Raw genomic sequence first — 27,694 nt, forward strand, 5'->3', positions numbered from 1 at the left:
CTGCTTTTGGTGTCCTCCTTACTCTGTCTGTCATTGATTATTTTACTGCCTAGGTAGCAGAATTCCTTAATTTCGTGACCATCAATCCTGATTTTAAGTTTGTTGCTGTTCTCATTTGTGCCACTTCTCATTACTTTCGTCTTCTTCAGTTTACTCTCAATCCTTATTCTGTACTCATTAGACTGTTCATTCCATTCAGTAGGTCGTATAATTCTTCACTTTCACTCAGGATAGCATGCCATAAGTGAATCCTATCATCGATATCCTTTCACCTTGAATTTTAATTCCACTCCTGAAACTTTCTTTTATTTCTATCATGGCTTCTTTGATGTACAGATTGAACATCCCTGTCTTACACCCTTTTTAATATGAACACTTCATTCTAGGTTGTCCACTCTTATTATTCCCTCTTGGCTCTGGTACACATTGTATATTACCCGTCTCTCTCTATAGTTTACCCTTATTTTTCTCAGAATTTTGAACATCTTGCACCATTTTACATTGTGGAATGCTTTTTCCAGGTCAACAAATCCTATGAACATGTCTTGATTTTTCTTTGATCTTTCTTCCGTTATCAACCACGATGTCAGAATTGCCACTTTGGTGCTCTTACTTTTCCTGGAGCTGAACTGATCATCGTCTAATACATCCTGGTCTTTTTTCGATCAATGCATAGCTCAAATTGATCACTTGTTGTCTGTAGTTATTAGTATTCACAGTGTCACCGGGTTTTAGAAGCTCATGATACACCACACCTTTCTGATCCCACCAAACACAGAGCATTGTCTTCTTGCCGAATCTATCTGGTTTTGCAGTCGATGTTGATGGTTGTCCCGGATTAACCCATGATTTTTCCCGTTTAGGGTTCTTAAAATAAATCCATTTTTAATCACCAGTAACAATCCGATGCAAAATTGATTTTCTTTCATGTCTTTGAAGCAAAATTTGACAAATGGTTTTTTGGTTTTCCATCTGTCTTTCATTCAATTCATGTGGCACCCATTTTCCACACTTTTGGATCTTTCCCATAGCTTTCGAACAGTCATAAATTGTTTGTTGTGCAACATTTAGCATCGCTGCCATTCGCTTCTGACTCATCCAATGTTGCTTGCAATTCGGTGTCTTTTTTGCCGGTCTTCCTTGTTCTTCATTTCTTACATCAAAATCATTATTTCTGAACTGTTGAAACCATCTTTTGCATGTTGCTTCTGATAGAGCATGATCACCATATGCCTCAACAAGCATTCAGTGCAACTCTACAGCACTTTCTTTCAAATGAAAAAAAAAAAAAAAAAAAATTAATGCTTTCCGCAAATCATCACTTTCTGGTACAAAATTCGACATTGTTAACACGGTGAAAACATATGATGTTGTTTGTTCCATAACTTGATGTATACTAAATATCTTTGACAGATGTCATACCAACAAAAAAAAAAAAAAAAAAAAAAAATTAAGTCTCATTCTCAACAAATGTTCCCTATCGACACATTTGTATCTTAACACTCATTTCATACCGGTACGCCTGGTATTAGATTACATACTGTATTGCCCATTCAGTATTGTCATATAATTTCTCTAGTTCTTCATCTTCAGCTTGTGATGTCATCATATATACCTGAACTATCGTTGTCGGTGTTGGTTTGCTGTCGATTCTGATAAGAACAACCTTATCACTGAACTGCTCACTGTAACACATTCTCTGCCGTACCTTCCCATTCATAACGAATCCTACTCCCTTTATACCATTTTCTGCTGCTATTGATATTGCCCTATACTCATCTGACCAGAAATCCTGGTCTTCTTTCCATTTCACTTCACTGACCCCTACTGTGTCTAGATTTAGCCTTTGCATTTCCCGTTTCAGATTTTCTAACTTCCCTACCACATTGAAGCTTCTGACATTCCGCACCCTCACTTGTAGAACATTATCCTTTTGTTGGTTATTCAATCTTTTTCTCCCTTCCTGGAGATCCGAATGGGGGACTACTCCAGAATCTGTTGTCAATGTAGAGATCATCAAGACACTTTTTCCATTACAGGCCACATGTGCTGTGGATACATGTTATTTGTCTTTAATGCAGTGATTTCCATTGCCTTCTGCATTCTCATGCTGTTGTATCATTGGTGATTCTACCGCCTTTAGAGGCAGTTTCTCACCCCAAAGACAAGAGCCCTGAACATCTGTCCGCTCCCCTCCCCTCTTTTACAAGGCTGTTGACTGAATGAGGATGACTTTTTATGCCAAAAATCTTTGGCCACCAATGCTGATTATTAATCAAAATTTAAAGAAGCAGTGGGTTTCGATCCTGGGACAAAGGACATTTTGATTACTAATCAAAGATGCTACTAGACCACACATGATGGCTGGCTGAATAAATACTCTGGAACATATTTCTCAATGTGTCCTTAAACACAAAAGTGACTAATTTCTGGATTGTTATTTAAAAAGAACAAGCTACCTCCATCCTATAGATGATTGTGCAAATGAATTCTTTAGCTACTAAATGTATTTTACTGGCTAATAAGAGCTGCATATTAATTTTTGGTAGGAGCCACCAAGAATTATCTCTTTAATGACCAACCCACTAACAGTTAAAATGTAGTCAGTGGCTGTGCCGAGGTGGATACATCAATTCTCATCAGATCACTGAAGTGGCTAGCATTTGGATAGGTGGCCGTGTAGGTACGCCACGTGTTGTTGACATTTTTCCCTTTTGCCTTTATGGTTGAAGGCACAGGAGAGATAATGGCATGGAGTCCCTGATCACCAGTCACTGCTGATGGTGATCCGTCCATTGGATGGAGATGTTTAGCCTGGTGACCCCCCCATCCCCCCTTTCTTCTCTTCAAGAGTAGTTGGCTATGTGCCAGGAGCAAGTCTCACCCTTTCCCTTCTCCCATCATCTCCAACACACTCCAAGACACTACACTATGCACACACCCCCATTACAGTCACCTACACTTAATACGCACACTTACACACACAGCTCTTGTACTTTATGCAGGAAAGATGCCTGATGGTGTGAATGATAGCAAAAACCTTTCCATTTAGGCAGCTGACCTTCCTGTTGGGGACTCTTTCTTGAATTCCTAGCAATCATTGTCTGTGACTCCACTAAACTGGAGATCATAATTTGTGAACCATAATGAGAAATACTGCAACCAGTACATATCTTGGGTTTTCTTAGATGTCACTTTGTTCAGGGGAAGTTGTGCTGATTCCTTTGTGTGGCAACAGTTTTGGCACAGATCTGCAGTCAAGATGGATATGAAACTTTAGAAAACTGAGGCGAAGTAACATCTTTTTCTGTCACTTTCTTGTTCAGCCCTATCTGAGGTGCAGAAAGGAGACGGTCTAACGCCCTGGCACAGGATTCCATCATGATTACCAACACACAAACATGGCAGTAATACACATGGCAGTCATCCGTCCGCAATTTCTATAAGGATACATCCTCTCCTTGATGCTCAACAGAATCACAACAGCAGCTCACCATTTGCCTGCAGAAAAAGAAAACCTGTGATAGCTTGTTGATCCTGCGTTCAGTTCGAAATGTCCACTACATTCACCAGAGCTCGAAAACGCTGAGAGAATTTGCATCACGGAATATCAGTGCTGGCTCTGAAAAACATTTTGAATGTGTTATTCAGTATGGGGTAATGAACAGTACACACCTACTAATTCTTCAGAAGAAAATCATTAGAAACGTGTGCTGCCCACAAAAATGAGTCATATTGCCCATTGTTCAAGAAACTAAAAATACTTACAATTACTTCATTGTACATTTTTGAAATTTTAATTGTTATTTATAATAATCAACATTATCTTGAAAAGTTCCGTTTTAAGCATAGGTATAGTAGTCATCACAAGGAAAACTTCAAATTTCCTTCTCATCACTTAAAGCTTAATGCTCAGACACTACTGCACATGGGGCTAAAAATATATAACAAATCAAAAGGAAGAAACATATTATCTATGGGCCTTAGTTCGCTGAGAAGCTTACTCCAAAATATTTTAATGGATAAATGTTACTACGCCATTGAAGAATTCATGGAAGACAGACTGACACTTTGAACTATAAAAATCTATAGCTAATATTCTAGTGTTGTCTGTGTACAACAAAGAAAATTGGTAAACTGTTAATTTATATTAAATATTGTAGTGTTGTATTAATTGTCATTATTCTTAAAATTCTGCAAAAAAAATTCTGTAAATCATTATACATTATATTTTTGCTATACTTGATGTGTCTCCTGTACAACAGATCATATGATCTGTACAATGTATGTAATGAGACTAATAAATCACATTTACACATTTACATTTACATTAACAAAAGAGCATCAAAGAGCGTAGCAGGCATCGGGTGTCAAACTCGGCTATAAATAGTGGCGTGTGACCAACTATCATTCACAGTCTAGTTGGAGTCCAGGCAGCAAATACACATAACAGCAAAAATTACAGCAGCTGAGGAAAATGGCTGAGGATCAGTCTTCAAAATATTGTACATAAAATGGAAATCTATTCAATAGAACAACCAGAACAACACAATTATATGTAGATGTTTACATCAGTACTTAATCCAAAACACACAAGATGAAAAAATAAAATGTTCTCTGCTCCAGAGGAGAGGGGAAAGTGTGAAATTTCAAGGTCAAAGAAATTTACTCTCCAGAATTGGAACCTTCTCAAAGTTTGTAGGTGCATCACAGTGCCACACACAGTCACAGTGTGACTAATCCTGCATTCCAGCTGGTGCATGACACAATAATGTGACAAACTGAGGACTCAAGGATTACTGTGGTGCAGTCCTAGGCTGCTAATAGTCAATTCTTCTGGCCAATTTGATGTTGGTTTTTGGAAATTTCTCACATTCATCTAGTCATGTATCGGCCTTGAGAAACACTTTACCTACCTGATCCAAAAATTTTACCTTTCAGAACAAATTTTGTTCATCTTTTGTTATGTCTGTCAAGAATAAAAAAATAGAATTCAGGAAAATGAAATAAATCCATTAATGTGAATAGATGTGTAGTTTTATGAACAAAGAAAGTGTTAAGGATGGCATCAGAGTTGAATAAACTTTTTGTTAATATCTATGTCCTTTTTATAAACTTCAAGGGGTATTAATATGGCATTTTTGCAGATATTCACTAGGAACTTCTCAACTCATTCTGTATTTTTTCCCATTTCAGATTTTTACTTTTTAGTCTCAACCTAACATTATGGGAGTATGAATAAATTATTTTTGTGAATATTTTCTAGATTTATTTCTTAACTCATTGGATTTAATCACTTGAGGATGTAATTTCAAGTTGTTGAATCAAAAAGGTGCCATTTGTATCAATAACACACAAAGACTTGCTTGGATACACTATTGCTGAAATATGTTTACCTTTTAGTCCCGATAGTAATCTGTCTCAAAAATAAAAAGTAGATAATTAACAATCTTTTGAGGTACATATACTTTTGGGTACTTATTGTCAAGTTTAATTCTTGGAGCATGACATATTTTAAACCCTCCAAATCATTTACATCAAAACTGGCAAGATTTGATTCTTGCCCCCTCTTGAAAAATTTTTTGTAAATGTCCACCACCACCACAAGCTTCCACAGTTCCCAGCCTGTGGCTGGGTGTGCTTGGAATGTAAGCATACCCATCTGTTCCTGTCCACCCACTGTATTTCCCTCTCCACCCTCTCCCAGTCTTCTCCTCTAATCGTCACACATTCTTTCACTTCAACAATCCATCTTCTCTTCGTCTACCTCTAGATCTCCTGCCTCTATAGTTGTTTCATGGGCCTGTCTTGGTATTCTACCAACTCTCATTCTTTTAGCACACCCACACCATCTTCATCTTGTCTTTTCTGTGGAGTCTTGCATGAGCTCCTCTTTCACTATTTCTCTCACTGTCTCATTCTTTACCCTATCCATTGCTGTAATTCATATCCTGCTTCTTTGAAATTTCATCTTGTAGCCCTGTGACTTGCTCACCTGCCTTTTATTCATTGCCTGTGTTTCTGGCATATAATGTAATTGGATAGGTCAAAAATGTACTCGCCAAGCAGCAGCAGGGGAACATGTACGTAAAAAAAAAAAAAAAAAAGAGAGAGTTTTACTTGTGCAAGGTTTTGGAGCCAGTGGCTCCTTCGTCTGGCAGAAGAATTGACGGGGAAGCAAGAGGGGTGAACAGAAAGGAACTGGAGAGGCTTAGGAAAAGGGGTAAAGTTAGGGAAAGTCACACAGAACCCCAAATTAGGTGAGACTTACTGGACAAGATGAGAAAGAAAGACACTTATGTGTCTGATACATGTAAGAGTATTGGAACGCAATAAGTTCAATATGACAGTTGCTTGCTTTTTTGTGGTACATCCGTTCTCCATACCAGGCATCTTACACTCTGCAGGAACCCATGTGTTTGCGTTCCCTGTTGCTAACCTACTTATCATTCCACTCACTGTCTTCTATTATGCTCTGCTGGTACTTGAAACATTCCACTTTCTTCAATAGTTGCCCACTAATGCTTATATCCATTGTAGCTTAGCTTCACACGTCTTTACATTAAATTTCAATCCATACTCTGCCATCATTTCCTCCTATACATTAGCCCTTCTTGTACTTCTTGTTTTTCTGTATCTCCACATCATTAATTCATCTGCAAACACCATTGCTTTCATATTTTCATCTCCTGTTCATACTACCACTTCCGTAATATATCATCTGTAACAGTAGTGAAAAATAACTAGGGTAGTATGCTCCTTGCTTCAGCTCATTTTTCTGTTCTAAACAATCTGTCTTCTCTCCTCCTTCTTTTAGACAACAGTCACTTCCTTGATATGTTTCCTTTATTCTTCTCATGGCTTTCCAGTCTCCCCCTCCCCCTCCCTATTTTTTAAATACACTCCTGGAAATGCAAAAAAGAACACATTGACACCGGTGTGTCAGACCCACCATACTTGCCCCGGACACTGCGAGAGGGCTGTACAAGCAATGATCACACGCACGGCACAGCGGACACACCAGGAACCGCGGTGTTGGCCGTCGAATGGCGCTAGCTGCGCAGCTTTTGTGCACCGCCGCCGTCAGTGTCAGCCAGTTTGCCGTGGCATACGGAGCTCCATCGCAGTCAACACTGGTAGCATGCCGCGACAGCATGGACGTGAACCGTATGTGCAGTTGACGGACTTTGAGCGAGGGCGTATAGTGGGCATGCGGGAGGCCGGATGGACGTACCGCCGAATTGCTCAACACGTGGGACGTGAGGTCTCCACAGTACATCGATGTTGTCGCCAGTGGTCGGCGGAAGGTGCACGTGCCCGTTGACCTGGGACCGGACCGCAGCGACGCACGGATGCACGCCAAGACCGTAGGATCCTACGCAGTGCCGTAGGGAACCGCACCGCCACTTCCCAGCAAATTAGGGACACTGTTGCTCCTGGGGTATCGGCGGGGACCATTCGCAACCATCTCCATGAAGCTGGGCTACGGTCCCGCACACCGTTAGGCCGTCTTGCGCTCACGCCCCAACATCGTGCAGCCCGCCTCCAGTGGTGTCGCGACAGGCGTGAATGGAGGGACGAATGGAGACGTGTCATCTTCAGCAATGAGAGTCGCTTCTGCCTTGGTGCCAATGATGGTCGTATGCGTGTTTGGCGCCGTGCAGGTGAGCACCACAATCAGGACTGCATACGACCGAGGCACACAGGGCCAACACCCGGCATCATGGTGTGGGGAGCGATCTCCTACACTGGCCGTACACCACTGGTGATCGTCGAGGGGACACTGAATAGTGCACGGTACATCCAAACCGTCATCGAACCCATCATTCTACCATTCCTAGACCGGCAAGGGAACTTGCTGTTCCAACAGGACAATGCATGTCCGCATGTATCCCGTGCCACCCAACGTGCTCTAGAAGGTGTAAGTCAACTACCCTGGCCAGCAAGATCTCCGGATCTGTCCCCCATTGAGCATGTTTGGGACTGGATGAAGCGTCGTCTCACGCGGTGTGCACGTCCAGCACGAACGCTGGTCCAACTGAGGCGCCAGGTGGAAATGGCATGGCAAGCCGTTCCACAGGACTACATCCAGCATCTCTACGATCGTCTCCATGGGAGCATAGCAGCCTGCATTGCTGCGAAAGGTGGATATACACTGTACTAGTGCCGACATTGTGCATGCTCTGTTGCCTGTGTCTATGTGCCTGTGGTTCTGTCAGTGTGATCATGTGATGTATCTGACCCCAGGAATGTGTCAATAAAGTTTCCCCTTCCTGGGACAATGAATTCACGGTGTTCTTATTTCAATTTCCAGGAGTGTAGTTTCCCAATTCTTGCTTTTTTTCCACAATGGGTACATCTTAGTGTCCAGGAAAACCATTGATAAATGCTTATTCATAGTATACATCTTGCAGCTACCTTAAATAAAAACTGTCAGTCTTCCTCATGGTAACCCCATATTGTTTCTCTCTGAGTTATCACCTTTTATCTTCCATTCTCTTTTTTCTAGGATTTTCTCTTATACCTTGGCAGCATGTCACTTCAAAGTAATTCCTTTATAATTTTGGCATAGTTTCCAACAACCTTTCTTAAAATCCGGCACTATGAATCACTTTCTCAGGGCTCCAGGTGACCTTCTTTCCTACATAACCTAATAGAGTCATTGCACTACAACAGCACCAGGTTCTCTTATCATCTCCACTTGCTTCATCCAGTCCATGTGCTTTTCCATCTTTAATGATCTTCATCACTTCCTCTATTCTCTCCAGTTCGGCTCAATCTCAAAATTCTCTACATATCGACACTTCTCAGTTTTGTCTTCCAATTTCCATTGGTGTTTAGTATCTCATCCAAATATTCCTTTCACATCTCCTTGATTTCCTGTACATTCTCAGTTTCATTTCCTTCGTTATTGATCGCTCTGACATTTTTCATCACACTTCTCTTCTTAATCTTAACTGTTCCATAGAGAACCCTCTTACTCCCCTCACTGTCCTCTTTGTCATTTTTGTCCAATCTTCCTTCCATTCTCTCTCCTCCACTGCTACCAGTCTCTCAGCCACCTTCTTCTTCTTCTTTTCTTCTACTTCTACTTCTCAGTGTATTCCTTTCTTGCTTTCTCTGTTCTCTCTAGAAGCCGTAAACATAATGCTTTGTTTTTCTTTGCATTTTCCTTTCTTACTCTCTCATTCCACCAGTGTGTTTATTTCTACCTTTTCTTATTACCTATTCTTCTACACACTTGTTTTGCTGCTTTCACCATCAATGTTTCACACCTTCGCCATTTGCTGTCTGCTGAGTGCACATCATATCTTAGTGTGTTTCTTTTTACTGTTTTCTGACATTCTTCTTTGCGCTATTCCTCTTTATTCAACTTCCATATTCTTATCCCATTGTCCTGTCTTTCTGGTGCCTTCTCCTCATTAATCGTTTTGTCACAACCAAAAGACATATCACTACCTAAGGCTATAGAATATATTACCATGACCCCCCCCCCCTCCCTCCTTCCCAGCCTCGTCACATATCATGTAGTTTATTGCATATTTACCATGTTATCTTTAGACTTTCCTTCTTCTTAAATCAGATTTTGTTACCTGCTAGTCCATTTCTTTTACAAAAGTCTTAAGAATTTTCATCCTTCCTCATTTCATCTTCCTCACCCTTCCACCCCCATTCATATACTTCTCATTCCTTCCCATGTGTGCATATAGATCTCCCATTAATTACCCTGATCTTCTGTCCAGTTAGTTGTCTGCAGTTCTTCTTCAAAGTACTCCTCCTGTTTAGCAGGACCTGCAACTTGTGGTGCATATCCTTCCAGAATTTCCATACCAATTTCTTGTTCTTTCATTTTGACCTTCATGACCCTGTCATATAGACCTTCATCACCCTGTCACTTATTCTATTAACCTTCTCTTTTCACCACTATATGGTAACTACTGCCACTCCATTTCTTCCTTCTTCCTCATTCCCACTTCAATAGAGACTCTACACGTTCCTTAATTCCGTTTCCACTATCCTTCCATCTGGTCTTTGAGAATCCTAGAGTATCCAGTCTCCTACTAACCATCAAGTCCACCATTTGCCCCACCTTTCCTGTGAGCATGTGTACGTTCAGTGTATTAGACCTTAGTCCTTGTGACTAGTTATGTAGTATTCCATTATATAAATTTTTTCCTATGCTTGTTTCGTGTCTGAAATCGTGTGGTTTATCCATACTGGCTTGCTGGGCTTACCGTAGTTCTCCCCCCTGCCCCCCTCCTCTCCACCCCCCACTCCGGCCTTTTTGGTGCACTTGTACCCATCAACTGCCAGGAGCTACTGATGAGCATTCCCTTATCTGCCAATCTTCCAAGATTGTAATGTGTAAAAAAAGTAAATTTGTAATCATCATGTATAGAGTCTCCTTTTTGAATTATTTCTATCCTGGGTCTGTATTGTAATAATTTATTGGTTATGATTAGATATAGATGATGATTTAAAATATTACAGAACCAATCAACAATAAAATAATAAGTTTGCAAATGTTCGACAGTAGAAGTTTCTAGCTCATTTTTTAAACTTTGTTTAGTGGATCTTCAAAACAAATTAAAACTTTTACAGTACAGAAAACCTGTGATTTGTAAAGAACAATAACAAAGAAAATATGAAATGATAATTTTTAGCATTGGAACATCAAAGGAGGCACAACTTTGATGCAAAAATACATAATGGCATGTTGATTACTTCTAAAATACTCACAAATAACTGCTACAACTACGTTGAACTGATAACAGGGAGCATCCCTGTGGTTACATTTAGTTTCAGACTTAAGCTATCTTAAATATAAACAAAACTGTCATAGAGCTCACATGTCATTGTGCAGTTATCCATCAAAAGCCATCCACAACCTTGAATTTTTGTGTATCTTGAGCTCCAAATTTTGCGTAGCTTACTTGTTATTACAAAGGGAAGATCTGTGTGGTCATTGATTCCTCAAATTAGTTATCAAATTTTGTTAGCTAGCCTAATGAATTTTACCCACTCCTTAAAAAAGCTTGTAGCTTTTGTTATTTGAAGTTTCCTTTCCTCTCAGTAAATGTGAGTGTTACCTGTAACGTACTTATCTTTTATATTTTTACTTTAAATATTGTGATCACTCAAACTTTTCTTATCTTTGTTTTGTTCATAGGATTGGGCCTTGACCAATACAAGAGGTATGACCCCAAGGTAAGTCACCTGAATCAGAGTTGACAGCATTCAAAATCCTTACTACTTTTTACCTTCATCTTTGTTTATTAAATATTCATAACTAATACAGAAGATAAATACTGACTCATAAAATGTAATTAAATTTCCTTGTATCACGTAGTGTAGCACTGAAGCATTCTTTTTAAAAACTTGATTTTCATTAACTTACAATTGATTTTCTTCTAAAGTAGTCAGTTTTGTCTCTACTTACTGTTTACTAATTTTCAGCCTTCTGCCCCTCTTTGTCTGGATCATTCATCATACAACTATTTGCAGAATAATTATTCTGTCTCTGGAGGTAAATTTTGGTTGGAGGAATCTTGCTGATTAAGGATCAAAGAATATGTGAGAAGCTAAGGACACAGAATAAAAATTAAGAGCATGAGACATGAGTCTGCCCTGATTAAAGTAAAAATGTGTGTTTAATATTTAGATTTTTTAAAACTAATCCATATTTAGGCAGTTACAAGCACTGAACTGTTCCATCTTTGTGAGGAATAGTTGCAGTTTTACGAGACAGTGATGTCGAATATACACTGGTTCAAATGAATCCTTAATTTTTTTATCTGCATTTTTTTGGTTCAGAGAACTAGTTACAACATTTCAAGACATTATACACACATTTCGTTAGTTTTGAAGTGTGGCAGTAGCTTGTTAAAAACGTCTTTTGTATGAACACTTTTTTACGTTTCTTCATCAGTCAATAATGTTTCGCTCCATTTCCTTTGACAGTGACTCGTAGATATGAACATTTCTGTCAGGTAGGGGATGTACAACAGAATTTTAGATTTCATATGCTGGGTGATATCAACAGATGACTGACAGTATGATGCCAGTGATCATGCACAGGCCATTATCTGAACTCGGAGGGCATTATTGTTAAGTTCTAGTTAAGAGACAAGAGTGAACTCTTTAAGTAGATCTGTGTACATAACACTGTTCACCACTGGTCCCCGTACATAAACTGTTCAAAAACTTACCATCATTATCAGAAAAAGAATGAGCTGTCACCATAATTGTTGTTGCTGATGTTAGGTTGCACAGCATTATTTTATTATATGCAGGGCTCCAGATGTACAATTACAGGGACTCCTTTCTCAATTCCATACTAATAGAATTCTTTTGTTGAAAGGAACTTTCTTTCCATATGCCAATTGAGAGCTGACATCTTCTTCTCTCTTTTCTCCATCCTCATTGAATTTTAGCAGTGGTAACTAGCATCATTACACCTTCAACATACGAGTTAATAACAGTGGTAATAAGTAGCAAGCCTGTCCTACACTTTTCTCAACGCAAGTTTGTCTTTCATGACATTTCATCTTAATAACTTGAAATGTGTTCTGTAGATGTGAATTACTCATCTGTCTTTTACTTTACCCCCTTCATCTCACCATTCACACATTGTATTTCATCTTATATTGTGGAAGGGCTTCTTAAGAGTCACAAATGCATAAATGTTTCCTTCACAGTTAAATGCCAATTGTCTTTGACAATGTCTTGCACTATGACATCACTGTTCTATATGCGCGGCGTTGTCATGAAGCATCAGGTGTACATACATGCTCGTTGTTTTTTAAGCTTGATGTACTCATAGTTCTACTGCTGCAGTGGCAGACATGTATCACCACATGACATACCCATTCTGCAGTGGATTTCAGATATTTTTATGCAATCACTACTTCAAGTGTGCAGCACATTTCTGTTTCATTGATGTATATCAGCAATGGAAGTTTCATCTTTGCACCGTCTTTGCTACTTGGTGTACTTCCAATGTATCTTACTTCCATCTATCATTCTCAAACAATGGGTACTGCTGTTACCATTTCTGAAACTTTTGCTTCATTTTCTATATTTTTGTGTTAAATTTTTTAGGTTTTCATTTGAACTATCCTCATATTGTCTGAGCAAAAGTGTGTGATTACTGTTAAATCTTTCACAACTCAGCTCTAGGGCACCATAAATTGTTTATTATTTAGTTTTTTGCAATGTTGACAGAATAAATTATAATATTATTGAGTGGGAGTTGCCATATTGTTTATGAAGAAATGTATTGTTTTGAGAATATAAAAGAAGATGGTTATCATAGAGATATAATATAAGCAAACACATATACACAAATAATAAAACAAAATAGCTCTTATATGGGAGGATCTAGGAGATGAAAAGACTAAGACTACCAAGTGTTGAAGCAGAACTTTAGCTAAGGCCTACAGAAATGAACGATTAATTTCAAGAATACTGACCAGCAAACATGATATTTTTAACATTTGTTGCTGTAGGTGAGATAAGAGAGTGGCAAGTGTTGGGTTCCTTTTTACACCTAACAACCTCAGTAAAATTATGGAACCAAAAATGATGGGTTTTATTTTATAATTTTTTATTCTTGTATGATTGACCCCAGCGTGATTGATTACCTTTTGTTCACCTCTTCCAGTTTAATAACTAGGTAGGAAAAGTTAGATTGCTACTTACTTTGGAGATGACACTTCAAGTTGCAGATTCAGGTCTGAGCTGCTGGAGTTGGCACTCGTGTGTGCATGAGGTGTGCTTGTTTGTGTGAATGAATGGTGTGTGTGTGTTTCTCTTTCTTTCTCTGATGAAGACTGTGGCCAAAAACTAATGTGTAAGTGTCTTTTTAATTGTGCCTGTCTGCAATTAACATGTCATCTTTAAGGTAAGTAGCAATCTCTATTTTCCTATATTGTTGATGTTGCAACCTGGAGTGTCCATTGTTTGATTCTTTCAATTTAATCTCTGTTAATTTCATAGTATAAGAAGCACTTGGTTGTGTTTAGTAGAAGTCATATGAGGAGATTCCTTTGTTTCTTTTACTTTTAAATTGTATTTCTATTAAGAACAAGAAATTCAATGTGCTCTAGATAATTTTATATTAATTGTAATACTTTGATCATTATTCTGGTCTTAGACACAGAATTAAGAAAATTTGATAAGCAATAATGGCTGGACAGTGACACAAGATTGATTCTCTGTTGCACTATGTTCATTGCGGCAGACAGATTTTTTCCAGAAATAACATATCATTTAAAAATACACTGCCTGGCAAAAAAGTGAAGCATCCAGAAGACATGGTCAGATGTTAATGTAAATTCATGTACATGCATGCCATCAGCAAGTATGTAAATGATAGTTACAATCCGTGTGACAGAATTATCCTCAGAGTGCATTAATGTTGTTCATGGTTAGTGTCGTTACTGGGCCTGGTACGGTATATAAGAGGACACGGAGATGCTGCATGCTCATATGACACACTTTTATAAGCACCTGATGTGTTTGAAAGGAACCATTGTGGGTCTTTATTTGGCCAGCTGCAGAAATTGTGTCGTATCTGAATTTGTGGGGCATTCAGATGTGACAGGGGCTGATATTGTACTTCACGGAATGTGAGGGAAGGCATACTTATCATCAAGGCTCCAGTCAACCATTTCTGACCACTACAAGGGGCGATTGGCATATTATGCACAAAGCACATCATAACCCCTTCACATCTGCGTCAGCCATCTGTAAACACAAATGGGTGCTTTTGGAGTGACGTTATGACAGAGAAGCACAGCCTCCTGATAAGTGGCATTGGGTTGTATCCTGCAAATAATTGTGGATCTGCACTACCTCGGTTGATCATCATTAGCGAGTATGGTGGCATCTTGCAGGGAGGTCCCATTCTTCCAATGTTTCGAAGAGATGCAAAGGCTTTACTCTTGAGCCATTGGTGATGACAGCAGGTCACAGCTGGTAATGATTGAGAGAGTTCTGAAGATACAATGGTACACCACAGACATCGTGCGCCTCTTGTGTTATCTCTTATATGACAGTACTGTGGTGCCATTTTTCAACAGATCAATGTTCACCCGAACAGCACATGTGTCTATGAACTATCTACATGATGAAACTTCCTGGCAGATTAAAACTGTGTGCCAGACCGAGACTCGAACTCGGGACCTTTGCCTTTCGCGGGCAAGTGCTCTACCAACTGAGCTACCCAAGCACGACTCACGCCCTGTCCTCACAGCTTTACTTCTGCCAGTACCTTGTCTCCTACCTTCCAAACTTTACAGAAGCTCTTCTGCAGGAAGCTGTGAGGATGGGGCGTGAGTCGTGCTTGGGTAGCTCAGTTGGTAGAGCACTTGCCTGCGAAAGGTATAGGTCCCGAGTTCAAGTCTTGGTCCAGCACACAGTTTTAATCCACCAGGAAGTTTCATATTGACGCACACTCCGTTGTAGAGTGAAAATTTCATTCTATCTACGTGATGTTGATGTATTCTCATGCCCAGCAAAATCCCTGTATCCATCTCCTATAGAGTATGTGTGGGACCAGTTGGAATGTCAGCTCCAACCCAGTGCCAGTATCCAGGATATCAAGGACCAGTTATAACAGTTGTGAGACTTGAGAGAGAATACGTTGTCTTTATTACATCCTTCCCAACTTAATCAGTGCATGATCCAGGCCAGAGGAGTGCAATATCATACTGATAAGTGGGCTTAACTGCCAAGTTCCTTGTAAAATTTGCTCGAATTTCCCTCACCCTCCCCCCCTCCCCCCCAGCCCCCTCTCCCACTCTGCCCCTCTCCCACTCTGCCCCTCTCCCACTCTGCCCCTCTCCCACTCTGCCCCTCTCCCACTCTGCCCCTCTCCCACTCTGCCCCTCTCCCACTCTGCCCCTCTCCCACTCTGCCCCTCTCCCACTCTGCCCCTCTCCCACTCTGCCCCTCTCCCACTCTGCCCCTCTCCCACTCTGCCCCGCTCCCACTCTGCCCCGCTCCCACTCTGCCCCGCTCCCACTCTGCCCCGCTCCCACTCTGCCCCGCTCCCACTCTGCCCCGCTCCCACTCTGCCCCTCTGCCCCTTCCCCCCCTCACCCTCCCCCTCTCCCCCTCCCCCTCTCACCCTCACCCCCTTTCCCCTTCACCCCCTTTCCCCCTCTCCCCCTCTCACCACCCCTCTGCCCCCATTCCCCTCTGCCCCCATTCCCCTCTCCCCCCATTCCCCTCTCCCCCTCCCCCTCTCCCCCTCCCACTCTCCCTCTACCGCTCACCCTCTACCCCTCACCCTCTCACCCTCTCTCCCTCTCCCTCTACCCCTCCCCCTCCCCCTCTCCCCCTCCCACTCTCCCTCTACCCCTCACCCTCTCTCCTTCTCCCTCTACCCCTCACCCTCTCTCCTTCTCCCTCTACCCCTCACCCTCACCCTCTCCCCCTCGCACTCTCCCCCTCACTGTCTCACCCTCTCCCCCCCTCCCTCCCCTCCTCACTCCCTCACCCTCAACCCCCCTCTCCCTCTCACCCTCACCCCTTCTCTCCCTCTCACCCTCACACCCTCTCCCCCTCACCCCCTCTCTCTCCCTCTCCCCCTCTCTCACCCTCTCTCCCCCTCTCCCCCTCGCTCACCCTCTCACCCTGTCTCACCCTCTCCCTCTCTCTCTCACCCTCTCCCCCCCTCTCGCCCTCTCCCCCTCTCACCCTCTCTCCCTCTCCCCCTCTCACACCCTAACCCCCGCTCTCACTCTCTCCCCTTCTCTCACCCTCTCCCCTTCTCTCACCCTAACCCCTCTCCCCCTCCCTCATCCTCACCCCCTCTCCCCCTCCCTCACCCTCATCCCCTCTCCCCCTCCCTCACCCTCACTCCCTCTCCCCCTCCCTCACCCTCTCACCCTCACCCCCTCTCTCACTCTCACTCCCTCTCTCACCCTCTCCCCCTCTCTCTCTCTCACCCCCTCTCTCTCTCTCACCCCCTCTCTCACCCTCACCCCCTCTCTCACCCTCACCCCCTCTCTCACCCTCACCCCCTCTCTCACCCTCACCCCCTCTCTCACCCTCACCCCCTCTCTCACCCTCACCCCCTCTCTCACCCTCACCCCCTCTCTCACCCTCACCCCCTCTCTCACCCTCACCCCCTCTCTCACCCTCACCCCCTCTCTCACCCTCACCCCCTCTCTCACCCTCACCCCCTCTCTCACCCTCACCCCCTCTCGCACCCTCTCGCACCCCCTCTCACCCTCTCACCCTCTCACCCTCTCACCCTCTCCCCCTCTCACCCCTCCCCCTCTCACCCCTCCCCCTCTCCCCCCTCTCCCCCTCTCTTCCCTCTCCCTCTCTCTTCCCTCTCCCCTCTCCTCCCTCTCCCCTCTCCTCCCTCTCCCCTCTCCTCCCTCTCCCCTCTCCTCCCTCTTCCCCTCTCCTCCCTCTCCTCCCTCTCCTCCCTCTCCTCCCTCTCCTCCCTCTCCTCCCTCTCCTCCCTCTCCTCCCTCTCCTCCCTCTCCTCCCTCTCCCCCCTCTCCCCCCTCTCCCCCTCATTCCACCTCTCCCCCCCTCTCCCCCCTCTCCCCCCTCTCCCCCCTCTCCCCCTCTCCCTCTCTCCCCCTCTCCCCCTCTCCCTCTCTCCCCCTCTCCCCCTCTCCCCCTTCTACCCCTCTCCACCTCTTTCCCCCTCTCCACCTCTTTCCCCCTCTCCCCCTATCTCCCCCCCTCTCCCCCTCTTTCCTCCTCTCCCCCTCTCTCTGCCTCTCCCCCTCACCCCCTCGCCCCATCTCTCACCCTCTCCCCCTCTCCCCCGTCTCCCCCTCTCACCCTCCCCCCTCTCACCCTCTCACCCTCTCCCCCTCTCTCACCCTCTCCCCCCTCTCCCCCCTCTCCCCCCTCTCCCCCTCTCCCCCTCTCCCCCTCTCTCACCCTCTCCCCCTCTCTCACCCTCTCCCTGTCTCTCCCCCTCTCTCACCCTAACCCCCTCTCTCACCCTCAACCCCTCTCTCACCCTCTCCCCTTCTCTCACCTCACCCCCTCTCCCCTTCTCTCACCTCACCCCCTCTCCCCCCTCTCACCCTCACCCCCTCTCCCCCCTCTCACCCTCACCCCCTCTCCCCCACCCTCACCCTCACCCCCTCTCACCCTCACCCCCTCTCACCCCCTCTCACCCTCCCCCCTCTCCCCCTCTCTCCTCCTCCATCACCCTTCCCCCTCTCCCCCTCTCTCCCCCTCTCTCCCTCTCTCCCCCTCTCTCACCCTCTCCCCCTCTCTCACCCTCTCACCCTCTCCCCCTCTCTCACCCTCTCCCCCTCTCTCACCCTCTCCCCCTCTCTCACCCTCTCCCCCTCTCTCACCCTCTCCCCCTCTCTCACCCTCTCCCCCTCTCTCACCCTCTCCCCCTCTCTCACCCTCTCCCCCTCTCTCACCCTCTCCCCCTCTCTCACCCTCTCCCCCTCTCTCACCCTCTCCCCCTCTCTCACCCTCTCCCCCCCTCTCACCCTCTCCCCCCCTCTCCCCCTCTCCCCCTCTCTCATCCTCACCCCCTCTCTCACCCTCACCCCCTCTCTCACCCTCTCCTCCCTCCCCCTCTCCCCCCTCTCACCCTCTCCCCCTTCCCCCCTCTCCCCTGTCCTCCCTCTCCCCCGCTCCTCCCTCTCCCCCCTCTCCCCCTCTGCCCCCTCTCCCCCTCTGCCCCCTCTCCCCCTCTGCCCCCTCTCCCCCTCTGCCCCCTCTCCCCCTCTGCCCCCTCTCCCCCTCTGCCCCCTCTCCCCCTCTGCCCCCTCTCCCCCTCTGCCCCCTCTCCCCCTCTGCCCCCTCTCCCCCTCTCCCCCTCTCCCCCTCTGCCCCCTCTCCCCCTCTGCCCCCTCTCCCCCTCTGCCCCCTCTCCCCCTCTCCCCCTCTCCCCTCTTTCCCCCTCCCCCCTCTCTCCCTCTATCACCCTCTATAACCCTCTGCCTCTGAACCTCTTCCACCTCCTCTTCCTCTCCAGTGTGCTTCACTATTTTTGTTGGGAATTGTAAATATAATATTTAAAATAACTTTTATGCTCTACGCAAAACTGTCTTTTTGTAGGAGGACAGCAATGAAAATAATCAATTTTCACTCTATATGTCATGGTATAGATAAAAGATCTACTCACCAAGTAGCAGCAGGAGAACACATACATAAAAAAAGGGTTTTACTTTTGTAAGGTTTAAGAGCCAGTGGCTTCTTCTTTAGACAGAAGGGTTGAAGAGGAAGGAAGAGGGGTGAAGGAAAAGGACCGGAGAGGTTAAGGAAAATGGGTAGAGTTCAGAAAAGTCACCAGAACCCTTCCTGAGTGACTTTTCTGAACTCCACCCAAATTTGCAAACCTCTCCTATCCTTTTTCTTCACCCCTCTCCCTTCCCCTTCAACCCTCCTGCCGGAAGACAGAGCCACTGGCTCTGAAAGCTCGCATAAATAAAACCTTTTTTTATATGTGTGTTCTCATGCCACCGTGTGCTGAGTAGTTTTTTTTTTAATGTGTCCAGTTACATTTATCTTTTGTAATAAGAGATTATTGCAGTGATCGTACTGTTATTACAAATTTTAAGTAATACAAAATCTTCAAAATTTCTGAAACCACTGTTCCATTTAAAATTAGCATCTATTTCTTCTCTGCTTGTTGAAGGTGTAGAGTACTGCTCTCACTTTCAACTTTTTATTTATCTTTTCATTAACTATTTTTCCTCTGTGGCAAAAATTTGAGTAATTATGAGCTGACACACTACTAGTCTTACAAAAAGTATTCTCATTTACCTCTGAACTAGGTACTGCTTTAATGGAACACATTTATTCTATATCACTCCAACCACAAAACCCCATTTAACTTGAGAGGTCTTTTTTAAATATTCTATGCAACTAAAAACACTCGCAGATGTTTTTAAATGTTGCTTCACACTGCTGTTTCCTTTTCCAGAAAAGACACAATTTTCTGCATAAGAGAATACTGAATAACTTGATATTTCGGGCTCCACCATGTGGCCTGTGCTCTACAAATCTAAACCCACTTAAAAGTATTCCTACTACGTACAACTGATATCCACTTATAAACAAAAGTATCTCTTTGGCATTCTAACATGATAGTGTCAGTCTTTCGAAAATTGTTGTTGTGTTTGAAAATAATCACCATTTAATTTGAGAGTGAGCCCAACTATAACAGAAAACAAAAAACAATGAAAAATAAATTTAAAAAAAAGTTTCCCTTCAACTGTATTTCTGACTACTCTTTCTCTCCTATTGTTAAAATATCCACAAATTATCACAATAAAATAGACTTAGCAGCTTCCACCTTTTTCTTTGAGATGAAAGCATTTTCTGTGTGTTCCTACATTATCATTCAGTGATTGCAGTACCTGTCATCAGAATTTGTTAATCAGACTAGACTAACTCAGTAGAGTAATAAACTATACTCATGACTGTCCTTTTTTGTAAGTGATTTGCTTCACTTCACATGGATGAATACTTCATTGGTCTAATATTTTCTCTATGGCCCAGTGCGCATCATTTCCAACTTATTCCTCAGCTGATTGTCAAAGGGCTGTGCTTGGTTCAAGGAGAAGTTTCATTTCACAAGTTCAGGATGATCACCTTGTCCCCAAAAACGTTGTTTCTCTCAAAATGTGAAGTAATTTACTGTGGTTATTTGTTTATTTTACAAACAGTTAAGTTACATTTTTGTAATAATTCTGCCTACCAAACAATAGCCTCATATGCTAGATACAAATGCTATACTCATAGATACAAATGTAATGAAACTGTCATTGGATCATCACAGAAGCCAGAGAAATGAGCATGTGTTGCAGATAGAAAGCAAACTCATTGCAACCACCAGATAAAGGCATTCAGCAGATGCCTCTATCTGTCTGGCAGCTATGTAATTTTCCTGTATTCTTTCATTTTCCCAGTGCAACCCTTCTGTTCTCAACGAGGCCTCATTATCTGATGGAATCTCCACTAGGTACTAAATAATTTTTTTAGTTAATTAGTTCCTTTCTTGGCCACAGTGTATAGATTTGCCTTGAACAGAACAGTTTTGTCTCCAATTAGAGAAGGGTGCAGGTCATACCCATGTAAAAAAAAGGTAAACTGATCAGTTGATTATTATTCAATATCACTTCTCTCTCTTTGTAGCAGGTTTGTAGAACGTAGTCCAACTTTAAACATAATGATCTATATTGAACAAACTGAGCTGTTCCGTGGAAGCAAGTGTGGAATCTGAAAAACATTGATCATATGTAAGTCACACTGCACTCTCAATGCTAGAAACCCTGTGTCTACATTTTTGAATCTCTACTACACTGAGTTCAACTAAAAAAATTTAGGTTTTCAGTTGAATGCTAGAATGCAGTACTTGTTTCTGGAAAAGGAGTTCTCCATGTAATAATATGTAATATGTCCCATGGCAGTGTGAAAGGACCATTACTTTTCATGGTGTATGTTAATAATATAGTGAAAAGTATTTGTTGTACTCTGGCTTTTGAAAGCTGGTGTAACTATGTACGGGGAAGTTTCAAATTATAAAAATTGTGATAATATGTAGTGAGGCTGTGACAAAAAATCAGTTTGATGTGAGAACTATCAGCTATTAATGTTTAGAAACATTGTATTACTCACAAAATAACAAATAATGTGTAATAGCCTTTTACTGCATAATAAATGAATCACAGGTAGTCGGTCATGTCATAATACACTACACTGTCCAACAAGATTAACAGAATGCACAAATTCCATTATTGACCAAATATTCATCTCAGAAACAACTTACAGATTCACAAGCAGAATACTGAGCTTGGGTTATAGTGATCATGAGGCACAGCTGCTGTGTATAGAAATGCCAACAAGTAGTAGCAGTTCCGGAAAAGTAGTTGAAAAAAGAACCTTTTCTGAAGATAACATTAGAATTTTTAATCTCTTACTGGTGAAGGAAAACTGGGAAAGCATCGCCACTCAGAACAATGTTGATAGTATGTTCATGAGTTTTCAGAGCATCTTTCTTCACTATTTTAATGTATCATTTCCAAAAGTAGTAAAAACAGTAAAACCTAACAATAATAAGCAATGGGTAACTAAAGACATAAAAATTTCCAGTGAGAGAGACAGATTCCTGCAGTACTCTTGTAAGAAATATAGAGTAACCTGAGACTTCGCAGATTATTCAAAAGCCTACAAAAGAATCTATGGTAGAGTAGTCAAAGAGGCAAAAATTATGTGGAATGACAATTTGATAAGAAACTCACCTAACAAAATGAGATCCATGTGGAGAGTTATAAACAAAGAAACTTGTAGTTTAGTGCCAAAGAAAAAGTCACAGACCCAAATTCAGTTGCGGAAAAATTCAGTGAATACTTCACCTCACTAGCTGAAGACCTCATTCAAGTGCACTGTCAAGGACCAGTCCCAAGTTTCTCCAGCAAGTCAGTGACTTTCAATGCTTCTATGTATGTGTATGAAAAAACCCCAATGAAATTATAAGTAAAATTAAATCATTAAGCAATAAAATGTCAAGTGGTCTTGATGAAGTACCTGATTTCATATTAAAAGCATGTGCTCACCACGTAGCAAACCCCTTGGCAAAAATTTTCAACCTCTCTTTAAAAACTGGTGTATTCCCAGATATTTTTAAAATAGCAAAAGTTTCACCACTGCTAAAAAAAGGTTCTTCTGAAAAAATATCAAACTACCGACCCGTGTCACAGTTAAGTTCCTTCCCATAAAATTCTAGAAAAACTCTTCTATGGCAGGCTTTTAAGTTTCATAAATAAATATGCACCTCTTACAGTACAACAACATGGTTTTAGAAAGCCTAAATCTACACAGACAGCAATTTTCGAATTTTTAGACTGCATTTTAAAATCCCTTGATCAAGATAAATTAGCTGCAGGTATTTTTCTAGATCTATAAAAAGCCTTCGACGTCCTGGACCATAACATTCTGCTCGAAAAATTATAAAGACGAGGAGTAAGAGGTGTAGCACATAGCTGGTTGTGTTCATACCTAAAAAACTGCAGGCAGAAAGTATCACTTCAGTATGAATTCAACAAAATGAATAAAACAAGAAACAACTCCTTTCTTTCTAGAGAATTACCAATAAAATATGGTGTACCACAGGTCTCAATCTTAGGTCCACTACTCTTCTTGATTTATGTGGACGACTTAGTTGAATATATGAGTCCCACAAAAACTATCCTCTTTGCCGATGACACCAGCATATTGCTCACTGGATCCAGTCTAGAAACTTTGTGGTCCACAGCAGAAAGTTCTATGAAAAGACTTTGAGTGGTTTGCAAAAAACAAACTCATTACAAATACTGAAAAAACTGTGTGTGTCGATTTTCATTTAATTCCTCCAACTAATCAAATGTCTATTCAAGCCCAAGTAAAAAATGATCCCATAGAAAATGTGTCACAAAGTTCTTAGGTCTTTGGGCTCAGCAAGACTTAAAGTGGGACACACATATAAATAACTTGTGTAGAAAACTATCATCTGTGTGCTATGGCCTAAGAATTTTAAAGGCTACAACAAGCAAAACAACAGTACTGCAGGCATACTATGCACAGTTCCACTCACTAATCCGATATGGGATCATTTTCTGGGGATACTCAACTCACAGTGTAAAGGTTTTTAGAATGCAAAAAAGAGCTTTAAGAATAATTTGTGGCCTTAAAAAAATGGAGTCCTGTAAATACCATTTTACTGAGCTTGGTGTTCTAAATGTTCCACGTTTATTCATTTATGAAACTATCTTGCTCACTAGGGACTACCTCCTGAAAACAGGCAAACTGCTACAGAACAAAAGTTTACACAACTATAGTACCAGAAGGGAATCAAATATACATAAAAAATATCACAGAACAACCACCTATCAGAGGAGCATAATTAACATTGGTGTAATACTACACATTCCATTAGAACTACTGACAGCCTTGGGAGAGCCAGTCCTGACAAAACTCTACCATCTGGTGAGCAAGATGTATGAGACAGGCGAAATACCCTCAGACTTCAAGAAGAATATAATAATTCCAATCCCAAAGAAAGCAGGTGTTGACAGATGTGAAAATTACCAAACTATCGGTTTAATAAGTCACAGCTGCAAAATACTAACGCGAATTCTTTACAGACGAATGGAAAAACTAGTAGAAGCCGACCTTGGGGAAGATCAGTTTGTATTCCGTAGAAATGTTGGAACACGTGAGGCAATACTGACCCTACGACTTATCTTAGAAGCTAGATTAAGGAAGGGCAAACCTACATTTCTAGCATTTGTAGACGTAGAGAAAGCGTTTGACAATGTTGACTGGAATACTCTCTTTCAAATTCTGAAGGTGGCAGGGGTAAAATACAGAGAGCGAAAGGCTATTTACAATTTGTACAGAAACCAGATGGCCGTTATAAGAGTCGAGGGACATGAAAGGGAAGCAGTGGTTGAGAAGGGAGTGAGACAGGGTTGTAGTCTCTCCACGATGTTATTCAATCTGTATATTGAGCAAGCACTGAAGGGAACAAAAGAAAAATTCGGAGTAGGTATTAAAATCCATGGAGAAGAAATAAAAACTTTGAGGTTTGCCGATGACATTGTAATTCTATCAGAGACAGCAAAGGACTTGGAAGAGCAGTTGAACGGAATGGACAGTGTCTTGAAAGGAGGATATAAGGTGAACATCAACAAAAGGAAAACGAGGATAATGGAATGTAGTCGAATTAAGTCAGGTGATGCTGAGGGAATTAGATTAGGAAACGAGACACTGAAAGTAGTAAAGGAGTTTTGTTATTTGAGGAGCAAACTAACTGATGATGGTCGAAGTAGAGAGAATATAAAATGTAGACTGGCAATGGCAAGGAAAGAGTTTCTGAAGAAGAGAAATTTGTTAACATCGAGTATAGATTTAATTGTCAGGAAGTCATTTTTGAAAGTATTTGTATGGAGTGTAGCCATGTATGGAAGTGAAACATTGACGATAAATAGTTTGGATAAGAAGAGAATAAAAGCTTTTGAAATGTGGTGCTACAAAAGAATGCTGAAGATTAGATGGGTAGATCACATAACTAATGAGGAAGTATTGAATAGGATTGGGGAGAAGAGGAGTTTGTGGCAGAACTTGACTAGAAGACGGGATCGGTTGGTAGGACATGTTCTGAGGCATCAAGGGATCACCAATTTAGTATTGGAGAGCAGCGTGGAGGGTAAAAATCATAGAGGGAGACCAAGAGATGAATACACTAAGCAGATTCAGAAGGATGTGGGTTGCAGTAGATACTGGGAGATGAAGAAGCTTGCACGGGATAGAGTGGCATGGAGAGTTGCATCAAACCAGTCTCAGGACTGAAGACCACAACAACAACAATATAAACTCAGATTTAGATAACTCAAATAGCAGGCTTCATTCTACTGGTAGGAACAGGGAAACTGCTATTTGTCTATGAAATAGATAACTTCAAAACACTTACATGGCCCACATCAGACTATTGCTTAAATGTGTGAACTCTGAATATCCTTTGGCCCCTAAGTATTGACAACACAGATATTCTGAATTTAAAGTTATATTTACAGCAGCTCACACAGACCTACCAGCAAACATTTTTCTCCTAGTCCATCCATGAACGGAACATGAAGAAACCATAATAAATGGTACCGTAAAAAAAGTCCTTTTCTGCATACTTTTATATTGATGGGAAAATCAGTTTTGCCTTTTTCATTAAGAGCTACCAGCTTCCATGCTTTGATTTGATTACCGTTTTGTTTGCAGTGCAGACTAATGGGTCTACATCTAACTCATGGCAAAAAGCAACAAACCAGAACACAAGATCAGTTTGATTCATCTTAAAACAGTGCAAACATTTTTGACAAAAATGTTTTTGCAATTGCTTTTGGTCTGCATTCAAGAAATGCAACAGGAGTTCCAGAGAGCTTTCTCATAGTTGATTATTCATGTAAAATGCTCTGTCATCAATTTCCATATGTACATTTGGTATTATTCATACTAAACTATGGAATTTCTCGATCCTTTCATCTATGGTTGCTATTTTAGAATGCCATTTACATGTGTTATGTTCAAGAGAAATTTTGAGTTCAGCAACCTACTTGACAACTGTTGAAAATGAAAAAGTTTACTCCTTACAAAACTTCACCAAGTTTGCTTTAATTTCTGTTTGACAATTTGTTCAAAAGAAAGAATGTCATGGCTGTGCTGTTTTTTCTCTTCACCCATTTGAACAAAATAACCATAATGATTACTTTAAAAAATAGTATAAGGAAATACATTCTTGTATTGTACTCTGAAAGACTTTTGCCTAAGTTTGCTACATTAGCTCATTTCTGTCCATTTCCTTCTTCCTAACAATATCAGCAACAATTTTTTGTGAGTTTCCAAAGCATAGCATGACAATGAAAATTTCAAGATGGCAACAACAAACAAGAAACCAGCCAATAACATGCAGATGAATGATGTTATGATTGCATTACAAGATGTGTGACAGTTAATTAGTTTCATGTTCGTAGTGAATTAATGAGCTATTCTTAAACTAAAGCTTAATCTTCTCTACAGCAACACATTGCTTGTGAAGGAGGTTGGTTTAGGAGTTCTATATCTACTGTTAGTGTAGGAATTCTTCTTTCCAATTTTCACATTGCAGCAGCATCAGTGTGAGTGGATGTTAGGGACGCATTAGTGTTAAGAAACTATAAAAATGGATATCCATGTTGGATAGTTTTACAAAGCTCTTGATATCATAGTTTGTGTGTACCTGATCATTGGTCTTACTGGTTTTGGTCCTAGTGAGAAAACCTGACAAATCCTGTGATCACATAAGTGTAAATTACACTATTGATTGTTTCTGCCAGCAGATCATCCAATATAGTCTTCAATACACACAGTTTTTCAAGACTTAATGCCTTTGTACCACCTACACAAGCTGTAATATTGCAGTATTAAGTATATACTGGACCTGATACCTACATCATTCATCTGCAGGTGAAGGGTTGCCTTTCCTCATGTTCTGTGCATTTCATTGAAAAGAAGAAAGTAAAATTAGGATGTAGTGGCCCACCAATAACGTCATAAGAGATGGAGCACATACCCCTTTTCAGAGGAACAAGACTGGTATTTGTGTCAAGCGATGAACGGAAATTGTTGGAATTGTGTGAACAATATATTTCGTGTGTGACGGAGCAAAGTGCACTGTGTAAAATAGACCTCTTTGGCATTGCCTAACACTCTTTGTGTGCGCTGATTATTGTGTTGTGCTCGCTGGAATCTTGTTTTGTTCTTGAATGTGCAAATATAGTTATTAGTAAGATGTCCCTTTTTCTCCTTAATACTTATTCAGCTGCGCAAATTCCAATAGGTTATGGGCCCAGCGTGCATTTGGAATAAGTATATCAACAAAATAGTAAGGAGAAAGTATTGGAAAAGTTCCAATTTACGTGAAGTGCGAGTGATCCTTACAAGACGATCGCAATTTTTTTCCGCATTATTTTTCGGTGTTCTTTACGGCAATAAAAAGCAAGTTACCGTTAAGAATGAGTGCGGCACAAATTCCACAGATTGAAAGACTTATAGGTCGCGAAAACTATGCAACCTGGAAGTTCGCAGTAGAAGCGTATTTACGTTTAGACGACCTATGGGACGTGGTAGATGGGACAATGAAATCCACAGATCAGAATTATTCAAGTAAGAATAGGAAAGC

General features: G+C 41.7%; 1 protein-coding gene across 6 annotated transcripts in view; it reads left to right on the forward strand.

Moving 5' to 3' along the window:
* The window catches only part of LOC126101159 (calcium uptake protein 1 homolog, mitochondrial), a 207,999-nt gene that overhangs the window by 99,063 nt on the left and 81,242 nt on the right, over positions 1-27,694 (forward strand). For 4 of the 6 annotated variants that reach the window (XM_049911852.1, XM_049911854.1, XM_049911851.1 and 1 more), the window contains exon 5: positions 11,171-11,208. In XM_049911852.1, the coding sequence (XP_049767809.1) occupies positions 11,171-11,208 (38 nt within the window). Of the gene's footprint in view, positions 1-11,170; positions 11,209-11,457; positions 11,528-27,694 lie in introns of all 6 variants that reach the window. The other 2 variants (XM_049911855.1, XM_049911856.1) reach the window with 1 other exon arrangement.

This window comes from Schistocerca cancellata, chromosome 9 (assembly GCF_023864275.1).
Source record: "Schistocerca cancellata isolate TAMUIC-IGC-003103 chromosome 9, iqSchCanc2.1, whole genome shotgun sequence".
Lineage (NCBI taxonomy): Eukaryota > Metazoa > Arthropoda > Insecta > Orthoptera > Acrididae > Schistocerca > Schistocerca cancellata.